Below are 25,829 nucleotides of genomic sequence, written 5' to 3'. Positions count from 1 at the left end.
TAATGACGGCTTCTCTATCCCTGAACCACTGGCGCCCCAAATGAAGAGAGAGACAGACAGACAGACAGACAGACAGACAGACAGACAGACAGACAGACAGACAGACAGACAGACAGACAGACAGACAGAGTGTTACTCAGAGATAACAATGATTTAGCGGCCGGTAATCCTCCACCGCCACCACTGATGGGTGATGACTAATGGGTTCTAATGATGATGACCAGCATGAAGAGGCTACTGTCTGACGCCTCATAAACATGATGGACGACCTGTCACTGGAACCCAGGACTCAGGAGGGCTCTATTTTGACTGTCTTAAGTACCAGCTCTTATGCCTTAACTTAAAGGCCTGTCCATACTGTCTCCGACCACCGAACCTTTCGTCGGAGAGTTCCGACTTTCCGACGTGCAGCTTTCCGAACTCTAATTCAAAGTATTTGCGGTCGAATGAGGACTGGCCAAACTGTCAAATATTAAGTACCGTAAGCAAGAGGCGAACGTTGTGAAAATAGCCGATCTACATGCTCACAATGCCTCGCAACGCAAGGCGTTGTGAGCATGTAGATCTGCTATTTTCACTATATTTATCTGCGGAACCGAGTCACATTAAATGCAATACCTACAATTCCAAGTGCTTGTCGGGGTGGGGGTCCCAAGTTCAAATAATATGTTTATTTTGGGGGTCACGGCCTAAAAAGGTTTGAGAACCCCCGGTATAAAGCATTAACAAATTCATCCACCAGGGGCATTGACAACTCATTTTTACGACTTCCTATCTAGCCAAGCTTTATAAACTATAAATTATTTTAAAGAGAAAACAATAAAATAAAAAATAAAAAAAACGAATATTTGACTTCGGTGAACAACATCAAATAGTGACTTTGATATTCGAATATTCGAATATTTGGTGAATGCCCTAGTTATAACGCAGGCGTTTCACCCAACACTGAAGTTAAGGCACAAGACCATCAACATAGAGCCCAGGAGAACCAAGGGCTTCCGATCCCCCCCTCTCCCTCCCCCTGTGTTTTATGATGGAGGATGTTGTTGTCTGTACCCAGGCACAACAACACTCCATGTTTCTAACCCATTAAAGTCCCCCAACACTTTAACCCTTATGTCATGCTTTAACTATTGAAAATCATGCAATAATGTGGACTGAGTAGCACGCTGCGAGCTTGTAGATCTGCTTTTTTTGAAAGAAATTGCGCAAGTCTTTGAATATTTTGACCCGATTCCTTAAGTGTCTTCTAAATCCTTCTTTTAAATCTGTGGTCCTCTGACTTTTTCTTGTCAAGGACCCCCAAAATTACAAGTATTTGACCACGGAACCCCCCCCCCCAAAAAAAAAATATTTTCAAGATGTTTCAAAGCTTGTAGATCTGCTATTTTTCAATAGTTAAAAGCATAGCATAATTCCCGGTCTTTATGGGCTAATGTAGTCATTAGCATTTCAGAGGAATCTCCTCTGAGGGACTGAGAAACAGCCTTAGAGCAGAATTAACATCTTGCTTGTTTCTTTTTTATTTCCCTCAACAGCAGACTGGCTTCACTCCCAGCACTTCAAATGACTGGTTGTCTGAATGGGGGGTTTGGAGATTAAATGTCTGTCTGTCTGGCAGGCTGACGGGGGGTTTGGAGATCAAATGACTGATTCAGATGTATTATTATTATTATACTTTTTTTTTAGATCAGCATTTCACAATCCAATCTCCAAATGGATTTGTATGACACCTCTTCAGAGCGCACGCACGCGCACAAGCAAACAGTTTTGTGCTTACATTAAACACAAACCCTAGTAGCGTCTCTGTTCTGGGGGCGACCGTTCAGTGAAGAAATGACATAGATCAGGCATGCAAACTTGTAGCTTTTCGGCGAAAATCGCCGTTTTGAATCCAAATTGATCGTTTGTGTGATTCGTTCAGATTCGATGTAAAAATATTTGGGGGGGTGGGGGGGTGTCATGTCATCTAGGCTGCGTTGAGCGGCAGTGAGAAGAGGAGCGCTTTTTTCTCCTCTTGGCTCCGTCCAGTTTGTCAGTGCAGTAGTGGTGAAGGTGGCTGGGGGATATGGTCGTTTTATTTTTGGACAAATCAAGCGCTCGCTTTCTCTTGCCTGTGACGTCAACACCCATGCTTGACTGTGTCCAGTGCCTGCAGCCGGCAGCGCTGGACGGAGCGCTCAGCCAGTCTGCATACAGTCAGTCACAGACGGAGCGGAGCTTAAATGGAGCACATAGTAAATAAACTTGGCTAGGTTGTCGTCGTTGATAGATAGTGTGGTGTAGTTGTGGATTGGACTTTTTAATTCGCTTGTGTGTTGCGATAGTTTTGCTACATGCTAACGCTAAATTAGCTCTGGTCCATAGCGTTAGTGGAGAACTCCACACGCGAGCTAATCAACGCTATCATGCCGTTCCATCTGCCTCTTATTAGACAGAACAGAGATTTCTCGCATTTATTTTAAGATGATGCAGAGAGATGGTGAGAGAAAAATGAGGCAGTCACAGACAGTTCTCAAAGCGGAGAATACAACAATCGTCTGTGGTTTTACAACACTGTTTCCCAAGCACTGGGTTGGGACCCATTTGTGCGTCGCGAAAACATTTTTATGGTTCCCTTAATGTTTGTTTTCCTAAATTTAGTTTTGTATCATTTAAAAACATTCAAAAAACATTCTCCCCCAAAAAGAATAACATTTAATGATTTAAAATAAAGAAATGTTTTTTTCCTTCTAAATTCACGAATAAATAAAATAAAAGATCTAAGAAATTATCTTAGAAAACACTGGCCTATTTAAGAAGTAAGATAGAAAATAGCTGATCTACAAGCTCACAGCATGCATTGTCTCTGTCTATGCCTGTCTATTAAAGACAAGTCCCTAAATATTATAGGTTATTCCTATAACTATATCTGTAGGCTATATTATATTTATAATTTTCTTCATTATATCTAGATAGATCAGTATGAGTATGAGTAAAGCCTCTATCAGAGTCCAGGGTGAAGAGCTATTCACTTCACCGCATTGTAGTTTTCTAGCTATCACCTAGGCTTTGTTATGTATTTTTAGGTGATGGCTACAAAACTACACTGTGGTGAAGTGAATAGCTATTCACCCTGGACTCTGTTAGAGCCTTTAGTCACTGTTTTACCCAGTTAGAATCGTGCAAATTCACCCTACACACAGAAAAAAAAAGGTTCCAACTGGAACCAAAAATGGTTCTTCAGAGCGATTCCATAGAAGAACCATTTTTGGTTCCACAAAGAACCTTTTTCACCACGGTTCTTTAAAGAACCATTTATTCGAATGGTTCGATAAAGAACCATTAAAGGTGCTTCAAAGAACCATCAAAAAATGGTTCTTCGAGGAACCGTTTCTGGTTCCTCAAAGAACCATGTCAAAAAAAGGTTCTCTGAAGAACCTTTTGGAAAATGGTTATTTATAATGGTTCTTCAGCTACAAAATGGTTCTTAGCTAAATAATGTTTCATTACACTTTAAAATATCATTTGTTGGAAAAGAACACAAGATTAGTTATAACTTTGAATTTTATTTACCAAACATCAGTTACAAAACTATTAACTATTAAGAGCTGTGCAACAATGCATACACAAATAAAGAAATAAATAAATAGTGCATGTAGAACCTATTTACATGACTAAGGGGTTGTCCTTTGGGAAGACACTACCCTTTCAACCACCTATACCAGGGGTGGGCAACTTTAATGGAGGGGGCCAATATATTGTCAAACTCATTCCATCTGGCCACATTGCATATTGTTGCCGTCTCTCCATATTTGAACTTTGTTTCCTGTAAATGAATGTACTACTTAATCAATAGTATGTCACACAAAATTAGACGATCTATTTTGAATTGCATGCATTTACTGTAGTTAACATCATATTACTTTATGAACTTATACAATCGCATTGGACAAAGACAATAACATTTTAATACTAGTCCTTAAACAGCTATAAACCTGTGGGCCACATTAATTGAAGATGGGTGCCGAATGTAGCCCCGGTCACCAGTTGCCCATGTCTGGCCTACACAGTTGCCATACAGTGGCATCCTACAGATTTAGTGCATTCGCTACCTTCCTCAGAGAGAGGGGCACTTTGGATTTTTTGGATTTTGAAATGTTGAGTTTTAAGATGAATGCCTCAATGAAAGCAAATGTTTTTTTTTTTTTTAGCTGGGCTGGATACGCTATGTTGTACAAATGAAAGATTCCCCCCAACACAGCACCCAGTGCCATTGAAATGTCAACGCTTCCATTGTCCATTATCATGACATGGCCATCCATCTTGACAGTGATTTCACTTTCAGAGTATTTCAGAGTATTTCTGCCTCCTTTTGTCAATCTCTTCCACGTTCACTAGTGGCCGTCTTTCCTTTTTAAACTTGTTCCTCAAGGAATAATGCAGGCCATCCTAGAGAAAAAATAAAATAAAAAATAAAATAGCATCAGTTGAGAACTTCCAGATGAATATTTACTGTTTACTTGTTCAAGCTCTGGTCAATGTACATTTTTAGTTGTAACATAAGATAAATATTAAACATAATGTAAATGATATTTAGGTAGCCAATTCAAAACAGTGATCACTATTTAAAGCAGGACTATGTAATTGTCCTCTTCTACCAAGGATTTGCACCTGGTTGGACAACATTTTTACCAGTGAGCAAATGACCATCAGGTAAAATGTTTTGCCAGATTTCAAATAAGAGCCACTTGTAATGATTAGTCACCACTAGTTTTATTTCCAAGTCTACTTTCAGGAAGTTAGTTGTGACTAGCTTGTAACTGACACTACTATATATATATATATATATATATATATATATATATATATATATATATATAAAAAATAAAAATAAAAACGTATAGCGGCAGGTGCGCAAGAGCGCTTCACTTTATTTGATCTGCCACGCAACATTCATTTTGACCACGCATGCACACCCGTGTATTAACAAAAACATAACAGTGAACTAAAACTTACGAATCCAGTTCCATAAGGTTCCTTCAAATAAGGGAAGCTGAACAGGACAGATTTGAGGACCTCCACATATCCATCGTGTCCTGGATACCTACAAGTTATAAAAAGACACATACAAAGACATTGAGGTCACTCATGTGACAGTGCAGCATGCATTGACACTTATGTTTATGTTTGCACTGATGTGATTAGTCATCTACTGGTGTATCAGCTCTAGGGCTGATTAAGTTATCAGTGATAAACATAAGAAGCAGTTATTTTCCCTGGGTGAGCAGAATGATTAAACACAAAGGCACCCGATAACCTATTAGGGTTGACAGCTTAGAGGCTAGATAAATATAAAATTGTGGTTCTCAAAGTATGGTTCAGGGACCCTCTGGGGGGGGGGGGGGGGGGGGATGGACGGACGGATGGCATGGGGTTGTAAATTGACCATTTAAAATATACAACAGATTATGGGGTTCCTTGAAATGAAAATCAATTGAGAACTACGGATAGATAATTGGATATGGCTAGATGCATAAATCTAGGGATAGAGATGTCTATTAATTATTAAATTGTATAAATAGAGACATGATATATGATAAATAGATAGACAGATAAGATAGAGACATGCAGTTATAGATGACGATATCAACTTACATGTATGGCTTACATGTTTCGCTCAAGTGGACAATGCTTGAATAAACATGTTTTTGAGTCTGTTTTTTCCATGTGACCGTAGAGCAGGATCCTTATTGGCCAATGCAGTGAGGACTGCTGGAGGAAACCTAACTCTGCTGCTCAACATTGGTAGGACTGCTTCTGCTGCTGGGGCTGGCTGGGTCACAGGGGCTTCTTTTCCACTGTAAAAAGTAGAGTGGGGAAAAAACAACTTAGTTCAAGCAAAGAAGTTAATAGTTTTTATATATTAATATCGTCTTATGAATTTCAAAGTCTGAAATACATCAGATGTAGAGTAGACTCAATGTATACCGTAATTAACTTACAGTTTCAACTGCTCCAAAGCAGACATGAATTTCACTTGGTCTTTAATTCGCTCACTCATTCTTTCAGTCATCTGTAGAAGAGTAGGACCATCTATTTCATTATCTGCGGCAAAAATAAACAAAATATTAGGGTACGATTGCAATATGATCAGTGCCTTGTGACACCCCCTGGATGAGTGTCAAAGTGTCCTTGAGCTGCCTAAACCCTTCTGTTGAGGATTAGGTTGGTGCCTAGCATGTTTGCTTCTGCCATTGGTGCCTGAACGTGTGTGTGTGAATGGGAGAATGTAAACTACATTGTAAAGCGCTCTAGGAAAAGGTGCTATATAAATGAACCATTTACCAATTACCATTCTTACCTTACTCAACTGCTTGAAAGGGTGATGGATCACTGTAACGAGGTGTTTACCCTCCAAATGGTATGAGTCTAAGGCGTGAAAGTCCACCTCATCACCAGGCCTGAACACCTGATAAAATATGCACAAATGTTAAAGATATCAACAAGCTTGCATTGCAGCACTCGGTGCCGTGCTGTGAGCTTGTATATCTGCTATTTCAATAGTCCAGGTAAAGCCATATAATAATGGTTAAAGTAATAATGCCTGATAATGTGTTCCAGGTTTTAAGGGGTTACAGTATGTACAGTAGGGTCAGCAAAATGTTTATAATATTTAACATTTGTCCAATTCTTGTCAAACATCGATTTCACCATTGATATAAAACCATCTAAAAAGAGCATTTTCCATTGTAGCCTACTGACATTTAATTTGTATCACAATGCGTCTATCAAAAAGTCATACAGCAGTTAATTAAATTGCACACCATATTACGCACGCGCACACACACGCGCGCGCACACACACACACACACACACACACACACACACACACACACACACACACACACACACACACACACACACACACACAAGGATATCTTACTTTTCTTTAACACTGGCTTCCACCGTCTTCCATTTACTGACAGCACATCCTTTTTCACATGTTCTGGAAAATACAGAGCTCAAATGAGTCAAAGTGTATTCTCAAATGGATCTAAAACATTCTCACTGACCTCACTGACTATTAAGGGTGGGTGCCTTTATGGACTGACGCAGCTGTTGGCGCTCTTTTTAAATGCATTAATCTGGCCATTGTCCTTTATATAACACACAGACCACACTACATTACTCAAAATGACCAAATTACTTTACCAAACTTGACTTTTACGCTAGTTCACATCGAATCTTCAAAAACATACCTTCTTAGCTTTCAGTTAACTTTGTTACATCGAATGAAAAAGCTGCACCTGTAGCTAAAATAACAACACAATGGCGTCTCTTGCCATTATATAACAAACTCAACTACTGCTCGTTCTTCATCTCTGTGGAACATCCTAACGTCAACTAAAACATGTTAAAAGTCGAAAAAAACTTACTTTACTTACAGAATGAAGGTAAAACTGAAGAGCTGTTAGATTAATCTGGAGTTGAAACCGAAAATTGTTAGTTAAATTTGTCCACAGATGAGGAGGTGAGCTTAGATGACGCAGCAGTAAATCACTTCAGAGAGAGAACAGAAGGAGGAAGTGGGCGGGGCCAACAATCAGCGCGAGCTTGTTGTTGTGTGTGTGTGTGTGTGTGTGTGTGTGTGTGTGTGTGTGTGTGTGTGTGTGTGTGTGTGTGTGTGTGTGTGTGTGTGTGTGTGTGTGTGTGTGTGTGTGTGTGTGTGTGTGTGTGTGTGTGAGTGAGAGGGGGGGACAACAGGTTTAAAACAGTAAGCAGTAGGTTTGGTCATGGTGAATCATGATGACCATGATAAAACATTAGATTCTTGACACCTGTCCAGGACAGGCCTTTAAAAATATATATTATATAAAATGATATTATCCTATATATTTTATATTAAAATACATTTTTCAGTTTTTCAAATATGTTTTGACAGAATCAGATGTTTTATAATCATGATTAGGGACTGGATGTCTTGGTTCCAGGTTTATAATAATGTATAGCCTATGCATATTTTCTGAAATCTATATGACAGCAAAATGGCCGCTCACACCTATGTTGCACCACCAAGCCAACTGATATGCCCATATAAGGAGATCTCCCTGATGCCATCAGTATATCTCCATATAAAGGCATGCTACCTTTTGTACCCATACATGGAGCAGACTGATTTATTTGCACCTGATGCCATGACAACATATTTAAGTTAGACATGCAACACTTCATATTTGGGTGTAGCTGCTATATGGCTGAGTCGTGACATCAGAGGTAAGCCTGCCTGCTGGACAAACATTCCTCCTTTAAGACAATTTTAATAGGCCTATAGGATATTGTTTTTTTATAAATCTTTCCATCTCCGTATCTGCTGAATGCCTAAATTGAAAATTGTAATTGTTTTATGTAGATTATAATTTACAGTTGCAAAATACATACTGTAACCCCCATATAGGCCTAAGAACCTTTTAAATCCCAAAGAACCATATGAGGATCCTGAAGAACCATTTGCTAAATAAAATGGTTCTTTAGTAGGTGATGGTTCTTCAAAGAACCATATAGCCTTTTAAAGAACCATTCAAGAACCATTATTTTTCTGTGTGTACCGACCCAAAAAAGGTCAAAGATTTCGCGGCGAACAATTTCACACCAAAAAAGTTGTCACCTTTTTCACCTTGGGGCTGTTTGCATGTCTGATAGATATATGTTGAGGAGGGGGATAAAGGAGTGTGCCAAGTACAGAGCCTAGGGGGACCCCGCCCGATACATTAAAATAGGGTTTAAGTGCAGTAATACCACCCACTGAGAGATGGTTCTGTTTTTACAGTAACATATCAACACAGCTCTGTGTGTTTGTGCGTGTGCATGCTTGTGCATGTGTGTGAGAGAGACATACGACAACTACTTCCACCCCCCACCCCCACACACAAAAAGCAGCTAAACAGCAACATTCTGTGCAATCTCTTCTCGTCTGAGTATTTGTCCAAGATTGTCCAAGACTGTGCATTTTGTACAGCACCTTGTAAATATTTGCGTCCTTGTATTGTATCTCCTACAGTATGTGTACATGAATACATTATTAAATGTGTGCGTGTGTGCGTGCGTGCGTGCGTATAAACAACATAAACATCAAGGGGGCTTGAGCCCCTGCCCTTTTATCCGTCTGTATAAAGTGCCCTCTCCAGACCATGAATGCAGTTTTTACTATGGTGAAAGAAATGCAAATGCCCTCTTTCCAGGCCATAGCTGAATGCAGCATTCAAAAGAATGAATTGCCTTGTCCAAACTCTCCTGAACTTGAATGCAGCATCTTATGTTGAAAGAAGTGCCCTCTTTGTGTAGAAATCCATGCCGGTACGCCACATCTCCAGTATTGAGTTGAACATGCTCAGTTCAGTGTAGTATCACGCGTTGTGAGCTTGGAGGTCTGCTATTTTTCATATTTCCACCGAAAGGCCGTTTTAGAAATGTCAGCCCCTGCCTCTCTAACATTCTCTGTGTGTGTGTGTGTGTGTGTGTGTGTGTGTGTGTGTGTGTGTGTGTGTGTGTGTGTGTGTGTGTGTGTGTGTGTGTGTGTGTGTGTGTGTGTGTGTGTGTGTGTGTGTGTGTGTGTGTGTGTGTGTGTGTGTGTGTGTGTGTGCGTGCGTGCGTGTGTCTCTTACAGATTGATAATGAGGAGTACGGAGAAGCCCTCTCATTGGCTCAGGCCTACAACCTGGACTCAGACCTGGTCTACCAGAGACAGTGGAGGAAGAGCACTGTCAGCATCGCCTCCATACAAGACTACCTGGTACCCTGATCACATTCCATCGTTTCTCAGTCTTCCACAGTTTCTCAGTTTCCTCATTTCAGAAGAGTCCGGCAGGCCTTGCCCAGCCGACATCTTCACTTATCCCCCGGTCAAATACATATACATCTAGCGGTCCTTGGCATTAAAGGGTTTACCACTGACATAGAAACATGCACATTTCGACCTTAGAAGGATTTAGAAGACTCTTATAGATTTGCACTAATTTTCACACTTTTCAAAACTAGCAGATCTACAACATCACGGCCGCGCTGTGAGCTTGTAGATCTTTTTTTATTCAGGTGGTTTCGTTAGGAAGGGCTCTGACACCTGATAGCGCCACCCTTGATGGAAATATTAGCATGCTACTGAATACCCGAATGCGCCTAGCCCGAATTAACGGGCCTGGTGCAGTCCTGTCCCGACGGGCTTGCGGACCTCCATATCGAAACACAACACTTCCTTCCTATCAGGAGGCAGTAACTCTTCCTGTCCTTTCCATAGAGTATATATATATATATATATATATAATATATAGATATATAATAGAGAGCAGACCAGCCCCGCCCCCAGTTATCATTTCAATGCAAGTGCTCAGTGGCGTTTTGAAGCATGCGGAAGTAGCTAATCCAGGTGCATTCTGGTGGAAATTGGCCACTACCTAGTGGCCAAAATGTTTGACGTCGAGACGTAATGACGTCACGAACGACGTTGACGTCCATTGAACCCTATTGTAGACCCCAGCGGCGCGCTGTTATGCTCGTGCATGTATGTTTCACCCCGCCTGAAATTCCAGCTTTGGCCAGTAGGGCGGCCGCTTCAATGTTTACAAGCCGTTCTGGAGGGCTTGGTCCTTTCAGAGTAAGATCAGGAAGCATTAACTCTTCCTGTCCTTTCAGAGTAAGATCAGGAAGCGCTCCTGGGTGCTCCATGAGTGCGTGGAGCGCGTCCCGGAGAACGTGGACGCAGCCAAGGAGCTGCTATTGTACGGCCTGAAGGGCACCGACCTGGAGGCGCTCATCGCCATCGGCAACGGAGAGGACGGGGGCAGGTGGGCCTGGACGCGCGCACGCACGCACGCACGCACACACACACACACACACACACGTGCAGTGCACAAATGAATACCAGAAGAGTCGCCGGAAAGAAACTCGCCTGAGCTGATGGTTTATGCCTTTTGATTGATTGATTGATTGAGGCATTTATTAGAGGTTTTGGAAAAGGTACAGTTTCATGACAGTGCAGTTCACTGGTACAATGTCAACTAAAAGGAATCGTTGACAAACCACCACCTCCACCCCTCATTTCTCACATGGCCCTGTCTAGCGCCACCATGAGGCCGATTCTTGCAAAACCCATTTTTGGACACTGCCCCTACAGATTTTGCCGTAAAATCACGCAAAGCGGTACACAGTATCTCTAAAGTCATGTCATCAACATGGATCTGTCCCATTTCCCATATTCCCTCCTGATTGGCTACCATTGCCTTCTATATTTTGTGTATGCGACCTGATGGTCGCTTATCTCCCGATTAGGGAATCTTACTGGTTTTCCATTGAGATCCTTAACCCATTCAGTGCTCCAGACATGAACGGGTTAATTTTCCAGCGTGCCGTTCGCCTGCACCGTCCGCGGCCAGTCTCTTATTTTGAAGGCCGGAAGTAGATCGAGCTAACTAAACGAATTCCTACTTGACGGAGATTCACCCGGAAGTACTTGTGGTCGAAATGTAAACAGGGCTGGAAGATGGATCCCTTTATTGCTATTTTAGCGAGAATCTAATGCCATCCTTGGCTTCAAAAGTGTTTTTTGAGAAAATGGACATCAAAGATGAGATAAACCGTCGGCTCCCATGTTAAGGAATCACTATTTTGTGCATGTGGATGCGCGATGATGATGAATCGGCGAGTCCATCCGTGCCAGGACTTTCCAACGGACCGTATGGTAAGCTTGCCAGCTTTACTGTATATACAGTATATTTCGCGAGTATCCTCGGGATCGGCACTCTAAATACTCGAGTATTTTTCACGAGTATTCTCGGGATCGGCTACAAATGGGTTAATATCCTTATATACCTCTGTAAATTATGCCTAAACCGTTAAACCTAACTTTAACCTCAGACACAACCACACACGAGAGAGCATGCAGTCAGAAGTCATGTGATCTGAACTGGATGAAGATTGCTTACTTTCGTTTACAGAAAAGAGGCTATGGGTACATTTTTCTCTGAAGTCCTTTGTGCTGACTTCAGTGAAAACAAGCCACGGTCTACTGCCATTATCTTTGCACTGGCGATTCGCGTAGATGAATTGTCCAGGTTTATAGTGTGTGCACGTGTGTGTGCGCTCGTGTGTGTTCAGGTTCATAATGTTTAATAATGCGTGTGTGTGTGTGTGTGTGTAGGTTCATAATGCCCGGTGATGTGGACCTGGACGACGTTCCCTACGAGGACTTCCTGTCACCTGACCAGGAGCTGGAGAGGAAGAAGGAAGTGGAAAACAACAAGAGACAACAGCTGCTGGCCAAGGTCAACTTCCAAAGGTACTGTCAGTCTGTCAACAGCCCCTTTTCCACTGCAAGGTGGAACCAGAACTTTCAGGAAGCTGAACCTATTTTGTTGGTTCTGGTTTTGTTTCCATTGCGAACGGCCTGGTTCCAGACGAGGTTCCTGGAACCTTTTTTAGGACCTGCTCCTGAGGTAGAACTAAACTTGAGTTCCGGGAACCTACGCTGCTGGTCTTTTTCTGGGACCTTCCCAGTTAGGTCTGGTTATATGGAAACGTAAGCAGAACTTGGTCCCGGAACTTCACAGGTTCTTGAAAGTTCTTGGTTCTGGAAAGTTCTGGTTCTAGTTCTGGGTTGGCCCTACAGTGGAAATGGGGCTAACATTCCTGGCGATGCCAGTGGTGATGTAATTGGCATCGCCAGCGGTGATGCCAGTGGTGAGCGCACCTCATGCACGGCCTACTTACTTGTGCACAAGGCCCAAGTTGGCACTTCAACAGAGTGCAGTTCTAGTCAGTGCTCCGTTGTGGCTGTTGCTCGGGAGGTAGACCATAGAGGACTGATCTGGGAATCGGAATGTTCCTGGTTCGATCCCCCGCCTAACCTTGGCTTAGTTTGGAAAGTGCCCTTGTGAACAGGTCAGAGCCTTGGATGGTTCACACGTTCACATTCCGCCTAACCCCTAAGGTCTCCTGATCAGCAGCTTGGTGTCTTGCATGGTCGTCGCTGTGTGAACGTCTTAACCCTTGCATTGTGTCAGAAACCTGGTGGACACTTCTGGTGTTAGCGGGTCATAGCTGACTTATGCATTCATATCCATGTAAAACACTATTGAAAATATTATTTGGGTTAGGGCCGGTCCCTCATCTTTCAATATAGCTTGTTTTCAATTATCAATCATTCAATCAATATACAAGCTCACAGCGCGCTGCGAGCTTGTAGATCTGCTATTTTTGAAAAAGTTGTGAAAATGTGTGCAAATCTTTGAATATATGTATTTTCAAAGCGAACGTTTGTAACTCAAAATTTTGCTTCTGGGTGTGGTCCCTGGAACGAAATATTTTGAGATGGGGGTCCGTGGCCAAATAAATATCATTTTGGGGGTCCTTCACATGAAAAAGTTTGAGCACCACTGACATAGTAGTCTCTCAAGAACAGACTAACTGAGCTCCAGTTCAAGTGAAAAGGACCTTTTCTTTGACGATAGCTGGCAAGATTGCTGACAAAGAAACATTTTTTTTTCTCCAAAAAATCATAGAAGGATTCAAAAGACACTTTTAGAATCGGGTCAAAATTCGAATTTTCACGATTTTTCAAAAATAGCAGATCTACAAGCTCGCAGCGCGGCACTCGGTGCCGCGCTGTGAGCTTGTATATCTGCTATTTTTTTTATATTTAAAGCATAAAATATTGCGTCATAATGTGTTCAGGCCTAAATGGGTGGTTAAAGCTCTTTGGATGAAGCGTCTGCAGAAATGCAGAGTTCACATCCTCCTTATTGAGTTCTCAGTGTGCTCACAGAGGAGCAGAGAATGTGATGTCTCTGAATACTTCAGTTGTTTTTATTCCTTATTGAGTTCTCAGTGTGCTCACAGAGGAGCAGAGAATGTGACGTCTCTGAATACTTCAGTTGTTTTTATTCCTTATTGAGTTCTCAGTGTGCTCACAGAGGAGCAGAGAATGTGACGTCTCTGAATACTTCAGTTGTTTTATTGAGTTCTCAGTGTGCTCACAGAGGAGCAGAGAATGTGATGTCTCTGAATACTTCAGTTGTTTTTATTCCCAGAGTTAAGAGTGATGACAGGCCTAGCAGCTCCATGGGGATTTACTGGGAATAATAAAATAAAATATGGAACGAGAAGCAAAGGAAGGAATCTTTGCACAAAGACATCTAAGCTGCACGTTGAACAGGAGAAGAAGAGGCTTACAGGCTGATTGTTTGATTAGAGAGAGAGAGAGAGAGAGAGAGAGAGAGAGAGAGAGAGAGAGAGAGAGAGAGAGAGAGAGAGAGAGAGAGAGAGAGATTAGTGTTAATCTGTTAGAGATAATTTATGCCTTTGTTGTTGAGAGCCCAGGAGAAGACTAATGAAATACCCTTTAGTGGTCGCTAATCACCCTGCTGCCTTCAGCACGCACACACACGCACGCACGCACACACACACACACACACACACACACACACACACACACACACACACACTTGGGCTTTGATAGCAGGGCTATTTCCATATTGTTATTCACGCATAACATGGTGAGTTTAATCGGCCGGCTTCAAAATCTGAATGTTGAAGTAATGAAGTTTAGGGGCTCATATTGCACCCCTGGTTTATTCTTTTAGTTCATTCCTTTTCATCCACAAATGGACACCGAAATGTTTATTTTTAACATAATTTGTTTAAAAAAGAGGCAAGTGTGTGTGTGTGTGTGTGTGTGTGTGTGTGTGTGTGTGTGTGCGTGTGCGTGCGTGTGTGCGTGTGTGTGTGTGTGTGTGTGTGTGTGTGTGTGTGTGTGTGTGTGCGCACGCACGCACAAAGACCCCTTTCCCATTTCCACGTATAATTACATTGTATAAGCATTCAGCAGTTCATTCAGTTCCTATCTAGATCACCTTACACAGAACAAGGTGGAACGATGCTTCATGAATATGGATGAGAACCTTTCACCTTTCACTGATAGGAGCCTCTCTCTCTCTCTCTCTCTCTCTCTCTCTCTCTCTCTCTCTCTCTCTCTCTCTCTCTCTCTCTCTCTCTCTCTCTCTCTCTGGAGAGAGCTAGATATAAATGGATTCTTCGTGGAGGTGTTTATACTCTTGTACGATCAAAATCACAACAAGTCTCATTTGCCCCATTTTGGTGTGTGTGTGTGTGTGTGTGTGTGTGTGTGTGTGCGCGCGCTCGCGTGCATGCACACTTGCGGTGCCATTGTGTCCCGATATAATGGTGGCTTTTTTACGCCGCTGCTTCGGCCTGTTTATGTGTTTGGTTCAGAGCGCATACCTGACAAAAGACCATTGATATTAAATATTGATGATGAGATTAAATGTTAGATAAATCATTTAAATGCAATGCATATGTATGTGACTTTCTTATGGTCCGACCGAAAGTATTGTGGGATGTCTGAAACCAAATCTACACACAGAGCCAAAATATCAAAAGGTTTAAGATGTACACTTCTTAGTTTTATGTTCAACAATCATCTTAAAGTCTTGCCTTTAGGGGGTTTTTCAGAAATAAACCCATCATTGAATGTCAAAAAAAATAAAAAATAAAAAAAATCACAAGCTCCAGAGCTTCATTCATTTAGCATACTTTGAGTCCTAGTTCATGCGCCAAGGCATGGTTGCCTAAAAACAGAAAAGAAAACAGAGCTCCATATGTGGCGTTTCAACTCTTTAGTATGTACTGCTCTTTTTTTTCCTGAAAATGTCCTGCAAATGCATTTTTTCCACAGGTTTCTTTCCCTGTTTTGCCTTTTTTATCTTTTATGGAGAATGGAGCATATTTTTGGACTTGCACTTTCCACCTTCAAAGGCAGATGTAAACCTCAACACTTCAGAGAAGGTCATACAAATAGCAAAAATAGCTGATCTACAAGCTCAATTTTCTGCAAATTCCATGAAAATCTATGTGAAGTTTTGAAATGTCACATCTGTACATCAACACATACAGCATAACATGGCAGGGGGAAAACACAAGGGGAGTCAATCGCTTACCGCCCGGTCAGTAAGAAATCCACACAGGAGGAGAGCCAGGCACGCAGTGAAGCCAGCTGTCAGCTTTTAAATACCAAGCCTGGTGATTCTCTGCAGCTGGGGGAGTGGGGCTGTCGCAGTATGTTATGTCAGGACATGCAGTCGGCCCTTGTGTGTGTGTGTGTGTGTGTGTGTGTGTGTGTGTGTGTGTGTGTGTGTGTGTGTTTTTTTTTATATTTTCTATTGTGGCCCCCTAAAAAAAGGTTTGGACACCCCTGTTATATAGTATGCTCAAAATGCAGGGACTGACAACAAAACAACAGGGAACTGATTGACGGCAAGGGTGAGATTTAACAGTTTAAAGCCCTTTGCACACAGGCGCGTTTAACCGCACGGATAAAACGGACACTATAATTTTTTGAAAAGAAAACAATGATTCTCTATGACCTCATGCACACCGGCTCCGAATTAGCCGTGCGACGAGTGGCTGCCGCCGTGCGTTTTTTTCTCGATCGAACCCAGTTCGATTCGTGCGTCTTGTCGCATGCGGTAAAAAACTCATCACTCCTTTTATGACTCCTTTTTGGATCCGCAGCACCGATTCCGCACAGCCTTGCACACCAAATCCAATGTCTTTTATTCATGCCGCAAACGAAGAAAACGCAACTGTCCTGTGTGCAAAGGGCTTCACTCTGGCTTTAGAGAAGTGGAATTCTAGTCAATAATGCTGCAACCCTCATTTGACGTTTAGTTTTGAAACGCCCAATAAGGGAAATTACCGGAATGGTGCGACTTGTCAGTGGAAAATGTACCTTCACAGCTTTCAGAAATAATCCTAATTCAAGACACGTTTAAACCATTCATACATTTTACATCACGTAGTGCAGTGACCTCGTATCAAGAGCTCATTCACTAAGTTAAGCTGTTGACAATGAGTGATGGACAAACCTTTATCTGTGTTCATTTAAGATACATGACCCTCCCCCCAACACACACACTATGAAGAGGCCTAGTGCAGTAATAATTAATGTTGGTAGGAGTGCTAAGCTGCTTCTCTTTGATGTTCAGCCGCTATTAGTGTGTGTGGAGAGGATCCTCAATAGGCCTGATAGCACACTCTGTAATGAGAGGTGAGGGTTAAGACATAATGGTCTGGTGAGGGTTCACACTCTGTAATTCAGTCATACTTGCCTTTGTTTCATTATTAGGGGTGTTTAGGGCTGTGAATTATTCTTATTGTATTGGGGTGTAGTGGGGAAACATGAATACAAACAAATTCAGACGATCACATGCATGTGTTCTATATGACACAATCGTGCTCTGACGTTATTTACAAAACACCATACAAATGTTGAGCATTTGAGACAAGGGGTCCGCGGCCAAATACATCTAATTTTGGGGGTCCTTGACATCAAAAGGTTTGAGAACCACTGACAATAGAAACACGCATCTTTTCAAAAAAGAAACTTAGAAGGATCTAGAAAATCGGGTAAAAAAGGTTAAATGTAGACTCAGGGTTGTGGAGTGTGTTCCTCTTGGCCTTACATTACACCTCTTGAATGATTGAAGCAGGGACAGAGAGACTATATATTGTAGAGGCTCTGTATTCATGGCTGTTCAATTTATTCTGCGGCCGTTGATTAATTGACAATGAAGATTGATTTGATTCACACAGAGGGCCGTAACTCTGCCCTTTCAATGACAAGCGGCGTCCCGTACGTGAAGAAGAGGTTGATCCCCCGCGGCCACAACAGATTTGATTTGTTGTCTTTTTACAATGATTATGACCACGGGGGGTCACTTGAACCCTGGCCCGTGCTGTGACTGGGCTTTCACCGCCTATAAGCACAGTTATATTGTTGAGGTTGGGCAGAAAGCTTGTATCTCCATGATTTATCTCAGGGGTCTTCAACTTAGTTGAGAGAGAGAGATGAAGCAGTGACCCCTTAGTTGAGAGAGATGAAGCAGGGACCCCTCAGTTGAGAGAGAGATGAAGCAGGGACCCCTTAGTTGAGAGAGATGAAGCAGGGACCCCTTAGTTGAGAGAGAGATGAGGCAGGGACCCCTTCGTTGAGAAAGAGATGAAGCAGAGACCCCTTAGTTGAGAGAGAGATGAAGCAGGGACCCCTTAGTTGAGAGAGAGAGATGAAGCAGGGACCCTCACAACCTGTTCATAGATTCCATATAGTTTAATCGTTTGACAGCACAATCGTCAGTGTATTTTTTGATTCATGTCAATTTGTGTTTTCAGATATTTAACCACTTGAACTGTCAATAATTAATCAACTTGGCCTTTCCCTCTGTAGTCTGCTCCTTTTCCCCTCTACACCAAAGCTCTTTGCCGAAAATAGCGCGAGGCGTTGTCAGATTGAAGATCTGCTATTTTTGTTCTCAGAATAGGGGTTAATATCAAAGAGGAGAGAAGTCACACAAAGATTTGGAGGACCCCCTGTTGAAGACCCCTGACTTATCTCATAATTTCTTTCTCTTACGTTTTTTTGTTTTTCTTTTTTTTCCTTTTCATAAAGGTATGCTTAACCCTTTGCCAGCCCCAGGGAGCCCCTTAAAAACAGGGGTACAGAGGTACTGCCGTGGAATCTGCTATTTATTTATAAACATGTTTTAAAAAAGCAATGCACCAAATGATAACAACGCGCTCGGATCGCTCAGTGCAAGCCAGCAAAACGTGCATGAAGAACATTTTTTGGTCGGCCCACCTACTTTGATGCTGCTGAAGGCTGTTTTCCTCCGTTAATTTGCATGGAGCGAGACGGGGTAAACAGTGAGCAAAACAGCGCTCGAAAGTACATTACGTCCTCGTTGCACGCACATCGATCTAATCACATGTAATCCACTCATTCCGAAGCCTTGATTTCGTCTTTCGTCTGATCGAAAAAGACGAGGAGATTTAAAAAAAAAATATATGATTAATTTCACTTTTACGATAAAAGTACGGGAAAGTACGAGCGGCTGATTGCGTGGTCCGGACAAGTACGGGCAAGTATGGCCGGCTAAAGTGTTGTTAATGGTAAATGTTGCGTTTTATATAGCAACTTCATCCGTGGCATTTTACATAAATACATGTGCATTACATTCAACCATTCACAAACACATTCATACACAGATGGCAGAGGAAACCATGCAAGGCACCAAACCTGCTAGTTGCCGGGAGCAACTAGGGGTTCAGAGTCTTGCTCAAGGACTCTTTGACATTAACTCTGGGGGAGCCCGGGATCGAACAGGGAACCTGTCGGGAACCCTCCGTGTTCTAAGACGGCAACTCTACCCGATCCACTGGAACACACTTTTCTTTTCTTTCATTTTCTGGTTATAGACTTACACGGTTTCCACCTTGTAGCAGTGATTATACCTCCCAGAGGACTGGTCCTGTGGTCAGTGTGCACTTAGTGTGCAGCTGCTGCAGAGGTGTGTGTGTGTGTGTGTGTGTGTGTGTGTGTGTGTGTGTGTGTGTGTGTGTGTGTGTGTGTGTGTGTGTGTGTGTGTGTGTGTGTGTGTGTGTGTGTGTGTGTGTGTGTGTGTGTGTGTGTGTGTGTGTAATTTGAGGTGTTGACATGGGGGTCTCCGTTGGGGGTCAGACGTTGATTCCATGGTTGCTCGGGAATTGACTGAACGCTCTTGATTGTTTGACCTTGTGCTCTGTGTGTGTGTGTGTGTGTGTGTGTGTGTGTGTGTGTGTGTGTGTGTGTGTGTGTGTGTGTGTGTGTGTGTGTGTGTGTGTGTGTGTGTGTGTGTGTGTGTGTGTGTGTGTGTGTGTGTGTGTGTGTGTGTGTGCGTGCGCGCGCGCGCTCATGCAGGTTGACTCAAGAACAGAAGGAGTTGTGGTTAACTCTGTGTGTGTGTGTGTGTGTGTGTGTGTGCGTGCGTGTGTGCATGCGTGCGTGCATGCACATGCAGGTTGACTCTGGAGCAGAAGGAGTTGTGTCGCAGTCGTCTGAAGCTGCTGTCCTACCTGGACCGACTGGCCACTTATGAGGTAATAAGAGTAATAATATGTATTTATAGAGTGTGACATTAGGGCTGTCACAATTATCACATAATCGTCTAATCGTAATTATTTCACATAAACTCGATTATTTTTCATAATCGTCATAATTGTTTCCATGTTCCAAAATGATCATAATATATATATTTTTTTTAAAGTATGCGATGCGACGCGTTGTGAGCTTGTAATCGGCTATTTCCACTATCAATGTTCTTTTTTTAAGTATAAAGTTGTCAAATATGTCAGTAATTTCTTTGTATATTTAGGATATGTGTCATATCTGCCATGTGCATCTTCAAAGCCTACAAGCCAAACAGAAATGTAATTGTCAACGACAAAAACACAATTAAATAATTAATCGCAATTGTTTCAGTGACAACTAATCGTCATGTAAAATGTCATAATTGTTACAGCTCTAGCCACCATTGCTGCGGTGTCGATAGTGGTGTCCATAATGGCGCAGTTGCGTCTCTCACGCATGTACACACACACACACACACACACACACACACACACACACACACACACACACACACACACACACGGCCACACACACACACACACACACACACACACACACGGCCACACACACACGGACACACACACACACACACACACACACACGGACACACACACACAAGCACACACAGTCACGCACGCGTGCACCACCGCTCACTTCAAACTTGGTTTGATTTGTATATGGAGAGCTCACACTGTGGTCCTGATGTTTAAAACCAGCAGACATCCAATGCTTCATAATGAAATCCTAGCAGTTTCATTCAAGCTCTTCACTGAACCAAGAAGTCCATTAACGTTCTGAAGAAATGCCACGAAAGGACAACCGGGAAACACACGTTTCTGCTTTGCAATCCAGCACACAACCCTATAAGAAAAGGTGGGCGGTCTAGAAAGCAAAATGCAGGCAATCTACAAAGGATGTGACCGTCATGCAAAGCCAGGAGTCATACATCTGGAATTATTTTATACTTTAGCTATTGAAAAAAAAATAGCAGATCTTCAAGCTCACAGCACGGCATTTTTTTTTTTTTTTTTTTTTTTTCAAATCTTTGAATATATATATTTTAAAAGCGAACATTTGTAACTCAAAAATTTGCTTCTGGGGGGTCCCTGGAACAACCTATTTTGAGGTGTGGGTCCGTGGCCAAATACTGAAGCAATAAGCCACGAGAGGCAAGTGGTTACCTGGTATTTTATAACGGCTGAGAGGCGTGGTGAGACGAGGCGAAGCCGAGTGTCTCCAACCCTCTCAGCCGTTATAAAATACAGGTAACCACATGCCTCGCGTGGCTTATTGCTTTTCTAAAACGGTTACAATATGGCAACATGAACAATCATAGACATGTACCAATTAAAACTGTTCTATTTCACTAATAATAATTCACTACAAGGTCTGCAAGAAAGTAGTTCCCAGCTTTTTTGCCAACAACACAGGTGCAGATAATTGGTGAACTGTGGAACACTGTGGAAAGAAATAACACACCTGGGTTTGAGTGTGTTTGATATAAACTGATTCAAGGTGTGGATTATAGTCTCATATACCACAGCAATTAAAGGGAAACCAGCCAATCAGAATCAAGGAATAGAACTAGCCGTTTTAGAAATGTAATTTTGGGTGTCCTTGACATGAATACGTTTGAGAACCACTGATTTATAAGAAGGGTTTAGAAGACCTTCATAGATTTGGGTCAAAGATATTCAAAAGACTTGCACACATTTAGAAGGATTCAGAAGGAGGACCATAGGTTTACACTGATAACATCGACACATCGTTTGACTTGCATCGTTTAGGGAACAGTGTTGATTTTGTCGACTAAAACTATGACGAAAAATGATTGCTTTTTTTTTCACTGACGGAAACGAAATAAAAACTAAGCTGTGATGACTAAGACTAAATATATTGACAATTTCATCGACAAAATAAAAAACCAGACTAAAACGCTGCGTGTTGCGTGCTGAAAATAGCCGATCTGCAAGCTCACAACGTGTCGCAGCGCATCGTGTTGTGAGCTTGTAGAGCTGCTATTTTCAGCACGCAACCACATGTAAAAACAGTCATTACGATGCCATCAAGGCCTGCCAAAATACATTTCAGTCGACTAAATCAACTGTAGATGTAGTCAACTAAAACCTTATGATATTTAGTCGACTAAAATTAGACTAGAGCAAATACTTTTCAGGTGACTAATTCATGACTAAAACAAGTAAGACTCCCTAATCGGGAGATAAGCGACCGTCAGGTCGCAGCGTGATTTTAGGCCAAAATATGTAGGAGCAGTGTCCAAAAATGTGTTTAAAAAAATCAGCCTGGTGGTGGCGCTATATGGGACAGATCCATGTTGATGAGATGAGTGTAGACATAATGTGTACCGATTTGCGTGATTTTAGGGCAAAATCTGTAGGAGTAGTGTCCAAAAATGTGTTTTAAAAAATCGGCCTGAAGGTTGCGCTAAATGGGACAGATCCATGTTGATGAGATGATTGTAGACATACTGTGTACCGATTTGCGTGATTTTAGGGCAAAAATTGTAGGAGCAGTGTCCAAAAATGTGTTTTGCAAGAATCGGCCTCATGGTGGCGCTAGAAGAGGGCGGTGTGAGAATTGATGGGTGGAGGTTGTGGTTTGGCATGCAAGAAGTGTGTGTGCAAAATTTGGCATGGATCGGGGCAACGGTTGCGGAGATATGAGCAGGGCAAAAGTGTGACGTGTGACGTGTGACAGACTGACTGACTGACTGACTGACTGACTGACGGACAGCTGGTCGAGGTTTTGATAGTAAATGCGACATGACGGTCGCAACTAAATTACATTTTCTTCAAAAGACTATGAGGAAAACTAGATCAAAATTTGCTGTCAAAAACAACACCGTTAGGGAAAAAGAGCGAGTTAAGGTGAGGGTCGCTTTGTGCTATTTCACAAAATAATTGCAGACAAATGACCTGACAGAACTCTCCAGCCGTCACAATATTTTTTTCTTTAGTTTATGTCAGAATATCACAGCAGAAACTGCATTCAATTTATCAAGGTTACTGCGGCCAGAGGGAGGAAATGATTTCCATATTGATCGATCCTATCGATCGATCGTCCGCAATAAAACAATGTTGACTGGTGTTGACTGCTAATTCATTTTTTATCATTGGATGAAATGACATTTTATAGTTTGTTGCCGTACAAAACCTAAAGGACATTGTTCTATTACAGGGGTCTTCAACAGGAGGTCCGGGACCCCTGGGCGGTCGCTTTTTTTCCTCCTTTTCTGCATTAATCTCTTGAACCCTAGCGTCCATTTTCGGAGAACTTTAGCCAAAAATAGCAGATCTACAAGCTTGTAGATCGCTATTTTTTTGCAAAGAGCTTTGGTGTAGAGGGGAAAACGAGCAGACTAGGTGAGGTCAAGTTTATTACGTATTGACGGTTCAAGTGGTTAAATATCTGAAAACACAAATTGACATAATTCCAAAATAAACTGATGATTTTTGTCAAACATGAAACTATATGGAATCTATGAACATGTTTTTGGGGGTCCCTGCTTCATCTCTCTCTCAACAAAGGGGTCCTTGGCCTGAAAGCATTGAAGACCCCTGTTCTATTAGATATTCTGCTGAGTGACGTCTCTCTCTCTCTCTCTCTCTCTCTCTCTCTCTCTCTCTCTCTCTCTCTCTCTCTCTCTCTCTCTCTCTCATTGTCATGGGAACCACGTCTGTCGTCAGATTCTTTTCGCCCCTAATCCATTTTCTGTGGATGTCTATGAATATGATATTAGGCTTTTTATCATCCCTGCTCGAGCTGGCCCGGCCCGCGAGCGACCCAGTCAAAGGCTATCCATCACGCACGCACACACGCACCGCACGCACACATGCACGCACCACAGGCATGCACGCACGCACGCACGCACGCACACACACCCTCTGTGAACACACACCTCTTCCCTCTATCACTCAACTTACTATCTTAACACTTAATCAACCCCCACCCCACCCTCTCCTTACCCTTCTGTCTTTAACTGTGTGTGTGTGTGTGTGTGTGTGTGTGTGTGTGTGTGTGTGTGTGTGTGTGTGTGTGTGTGTGTGTGTGTGTGTGTGTGTGTGTGTGTGTGTGCGTGTGTGTGCGTGTGTGTGCGCGTGTGCACGTGTCTAGGAGATCCTTGGAGGAGCCCACGCTGCAGAGGAGAGATACGACGCAGAGTTCTTCAAGAAGTTCCGCAGTCAGAACATCATCCTTTCAGCAAGAACCTACGCAAGGGTAAAATATACACCTTAAGACTTTGAGTGCCTAAGGGTCCCGCTAACATGTCTTACCCTGCTTACCATGGTAACCGAAAGCGGGAAATAAAATATATATAGTAATTTCCCATGATTATCCCAAAGTGAATGCCGCTTCTGCCGCCTCCATTACCTCATTCATCTGTGCCGGGTAAAATGGCCCTTTCTCTCATCGCTCGTTCGGTCAAAACAACGCCATGTTCTGTGGACTATAGCTAATGTACAGGCGTCATGTTTTTCATACTGGGATGGAGTCAGGGTTGGTTTCCAAAGCAGTGGCTGTAGGTCTGTTAGCTCTGGTTTCCTCTGCAATGCAAAGCCATTCATTGACATTAGATTTTGTCTGGTTTTATCTGCCATCCAAAGCCATTGACATTATATTTCCCCACACGTATCAGCGGATGGAGACATTGATGCTACTCATTACTTTTAACATGATGAAATTAGAACATCGTCGTTGTCGGGTGGAAACTCTTCGTTTTTGCATTTATCATTTTAAAAATGATTTAAGCTAGTGAAAACAGACGATCTACAAGCACACAACGCCTCGGTGTTGTGTGCACACTGTGTGCTTGTAGATCGGCTGTTTTCTCTATCTTAGTGCGACAGCCTTGTATGATGAAGTAGGACTTTACTTTACGAAAAAAAAAAGAAATACTTACACATTTGAAACTTGGAGATACAGGGTTTCTGCCCGACAGTGATGATATGTTAACTCATTTAATGCTGATCCCGCGATGTCTCGCGAAATATTAAAAGGTGTCCCCAGTGCTGATCCCGTGATGTCTCACGAAATATACTGTATATACAGTAAAGCTGGCGCTGGTTACCTTCGGTCCGGTGAATAACCCTGGCACAATTAAAGTCGCCAATTCACCCTTTGTTAGCCTTCTGGTTGGTCCCTGACTGACCAACCAGCAGGCTCTATCTGCCTTGTCCCGCCCTGGTTCTGCCTTTTTTATGGTGAATTTGCTAAAACATAATTTTCTGAGAAATATTGGATTGTCACTAAATTGCACAACCATGATAACACTGATCCTACTTCCTTGTTTACCATCTGAACCGGAACTAACGGTGAATCAATCGTGAAGGTCGTCAAATAGGAATTGTGCACTCGATCTACTTCCGGCCTTCAAAATAAGAGACTGGTCGTGAATGGAGCAAACTGCCGGCACTTTGGACAATTAACCCTTTCATGTCGGCGGCACGAAATCGGTTTTAACAAACACATCAGTCGGTGAGGGAGGTCTGGGTGCATTTAAAATTAGGTACACTGTCTTGGATTAGAAGTTACTTGTGGCTCGTGATAAGAGCTCATTATAAAAGTCAAGGATACTTCGGATAGATGTTAATACTTTCCTATTCTGGAAAACAAAACTAAAAAATGGTTAAGTAGTTAATAAGGTCAGGAGAAATGAGCCGTTTAAAATCATTTCTGTTGTAAACCTGTCATAATTATAGTGGTAGTGCAGCTCTCACTGTTTGATGTTATGACACCTTTCAGAGAGAGAGAGTGAAAGAGAGAGAGAGAGCGAGAGAGAGAGATATCATGGATAAGTGAGGGTGCTATTATGTCTAAA

The 25,829-nt window shown here is 42.4% G+C and overlaps 1 protein-coding gene across 1 annotated transcript in view; it reads left to right on the top strand.

The window, feature by feature from the left end:
- The window catches only part of nbas (NBAS subunit of NRZ tethering complex), a 256,843-nt gene that overhangs the window by 72,085 nt on the left and 158,929 nt on the right, over positions 1 to 25,829 (top strand). Inside the window, exons 16-20 of the mRNA XM_080743924.1 lie at positions 9,647 to 9,772; positions 10,669 to 10,820; positions 12,173 to 12,310; positions 19,881 to 19,959; positions 24,125 to 24,229. Coding sequence (XP_080600050.1) covers positions 9,647 to 9,772; positions 10,669 to 10,820; positions 12,173 to 12,310; positions 19,881 to 19,959; positions 24,125 to 24,229 — 600 coding nt within the window. The remainder of the gene's footprint in view (positions 1 to 9,646; positions 9,773 to 10,668; positions 10,821 to 12,172; positions 12,311 to 19,880; positions 19,960 to 24,124; positions 24,230 to 25,829) is intronic.

This window comes from Nannobrachium achirus, assembly GCF_963921795.1.
Source record: "Nannobrachium achirus genome assembly, chromosome: 16".
Classification (NCBI taxonomy): Eukaryota; Metazoa; Chordata; class Actinopteri; order Myctophiformes; family Myctophidae; genus Nannobrachium; species Nannobrachium achirus.
The sequence above is the reverse complement of the archived record's forward strand: the minus strand, read 5'-3'. Positions and strand labels throughout refer to the sequence as shown.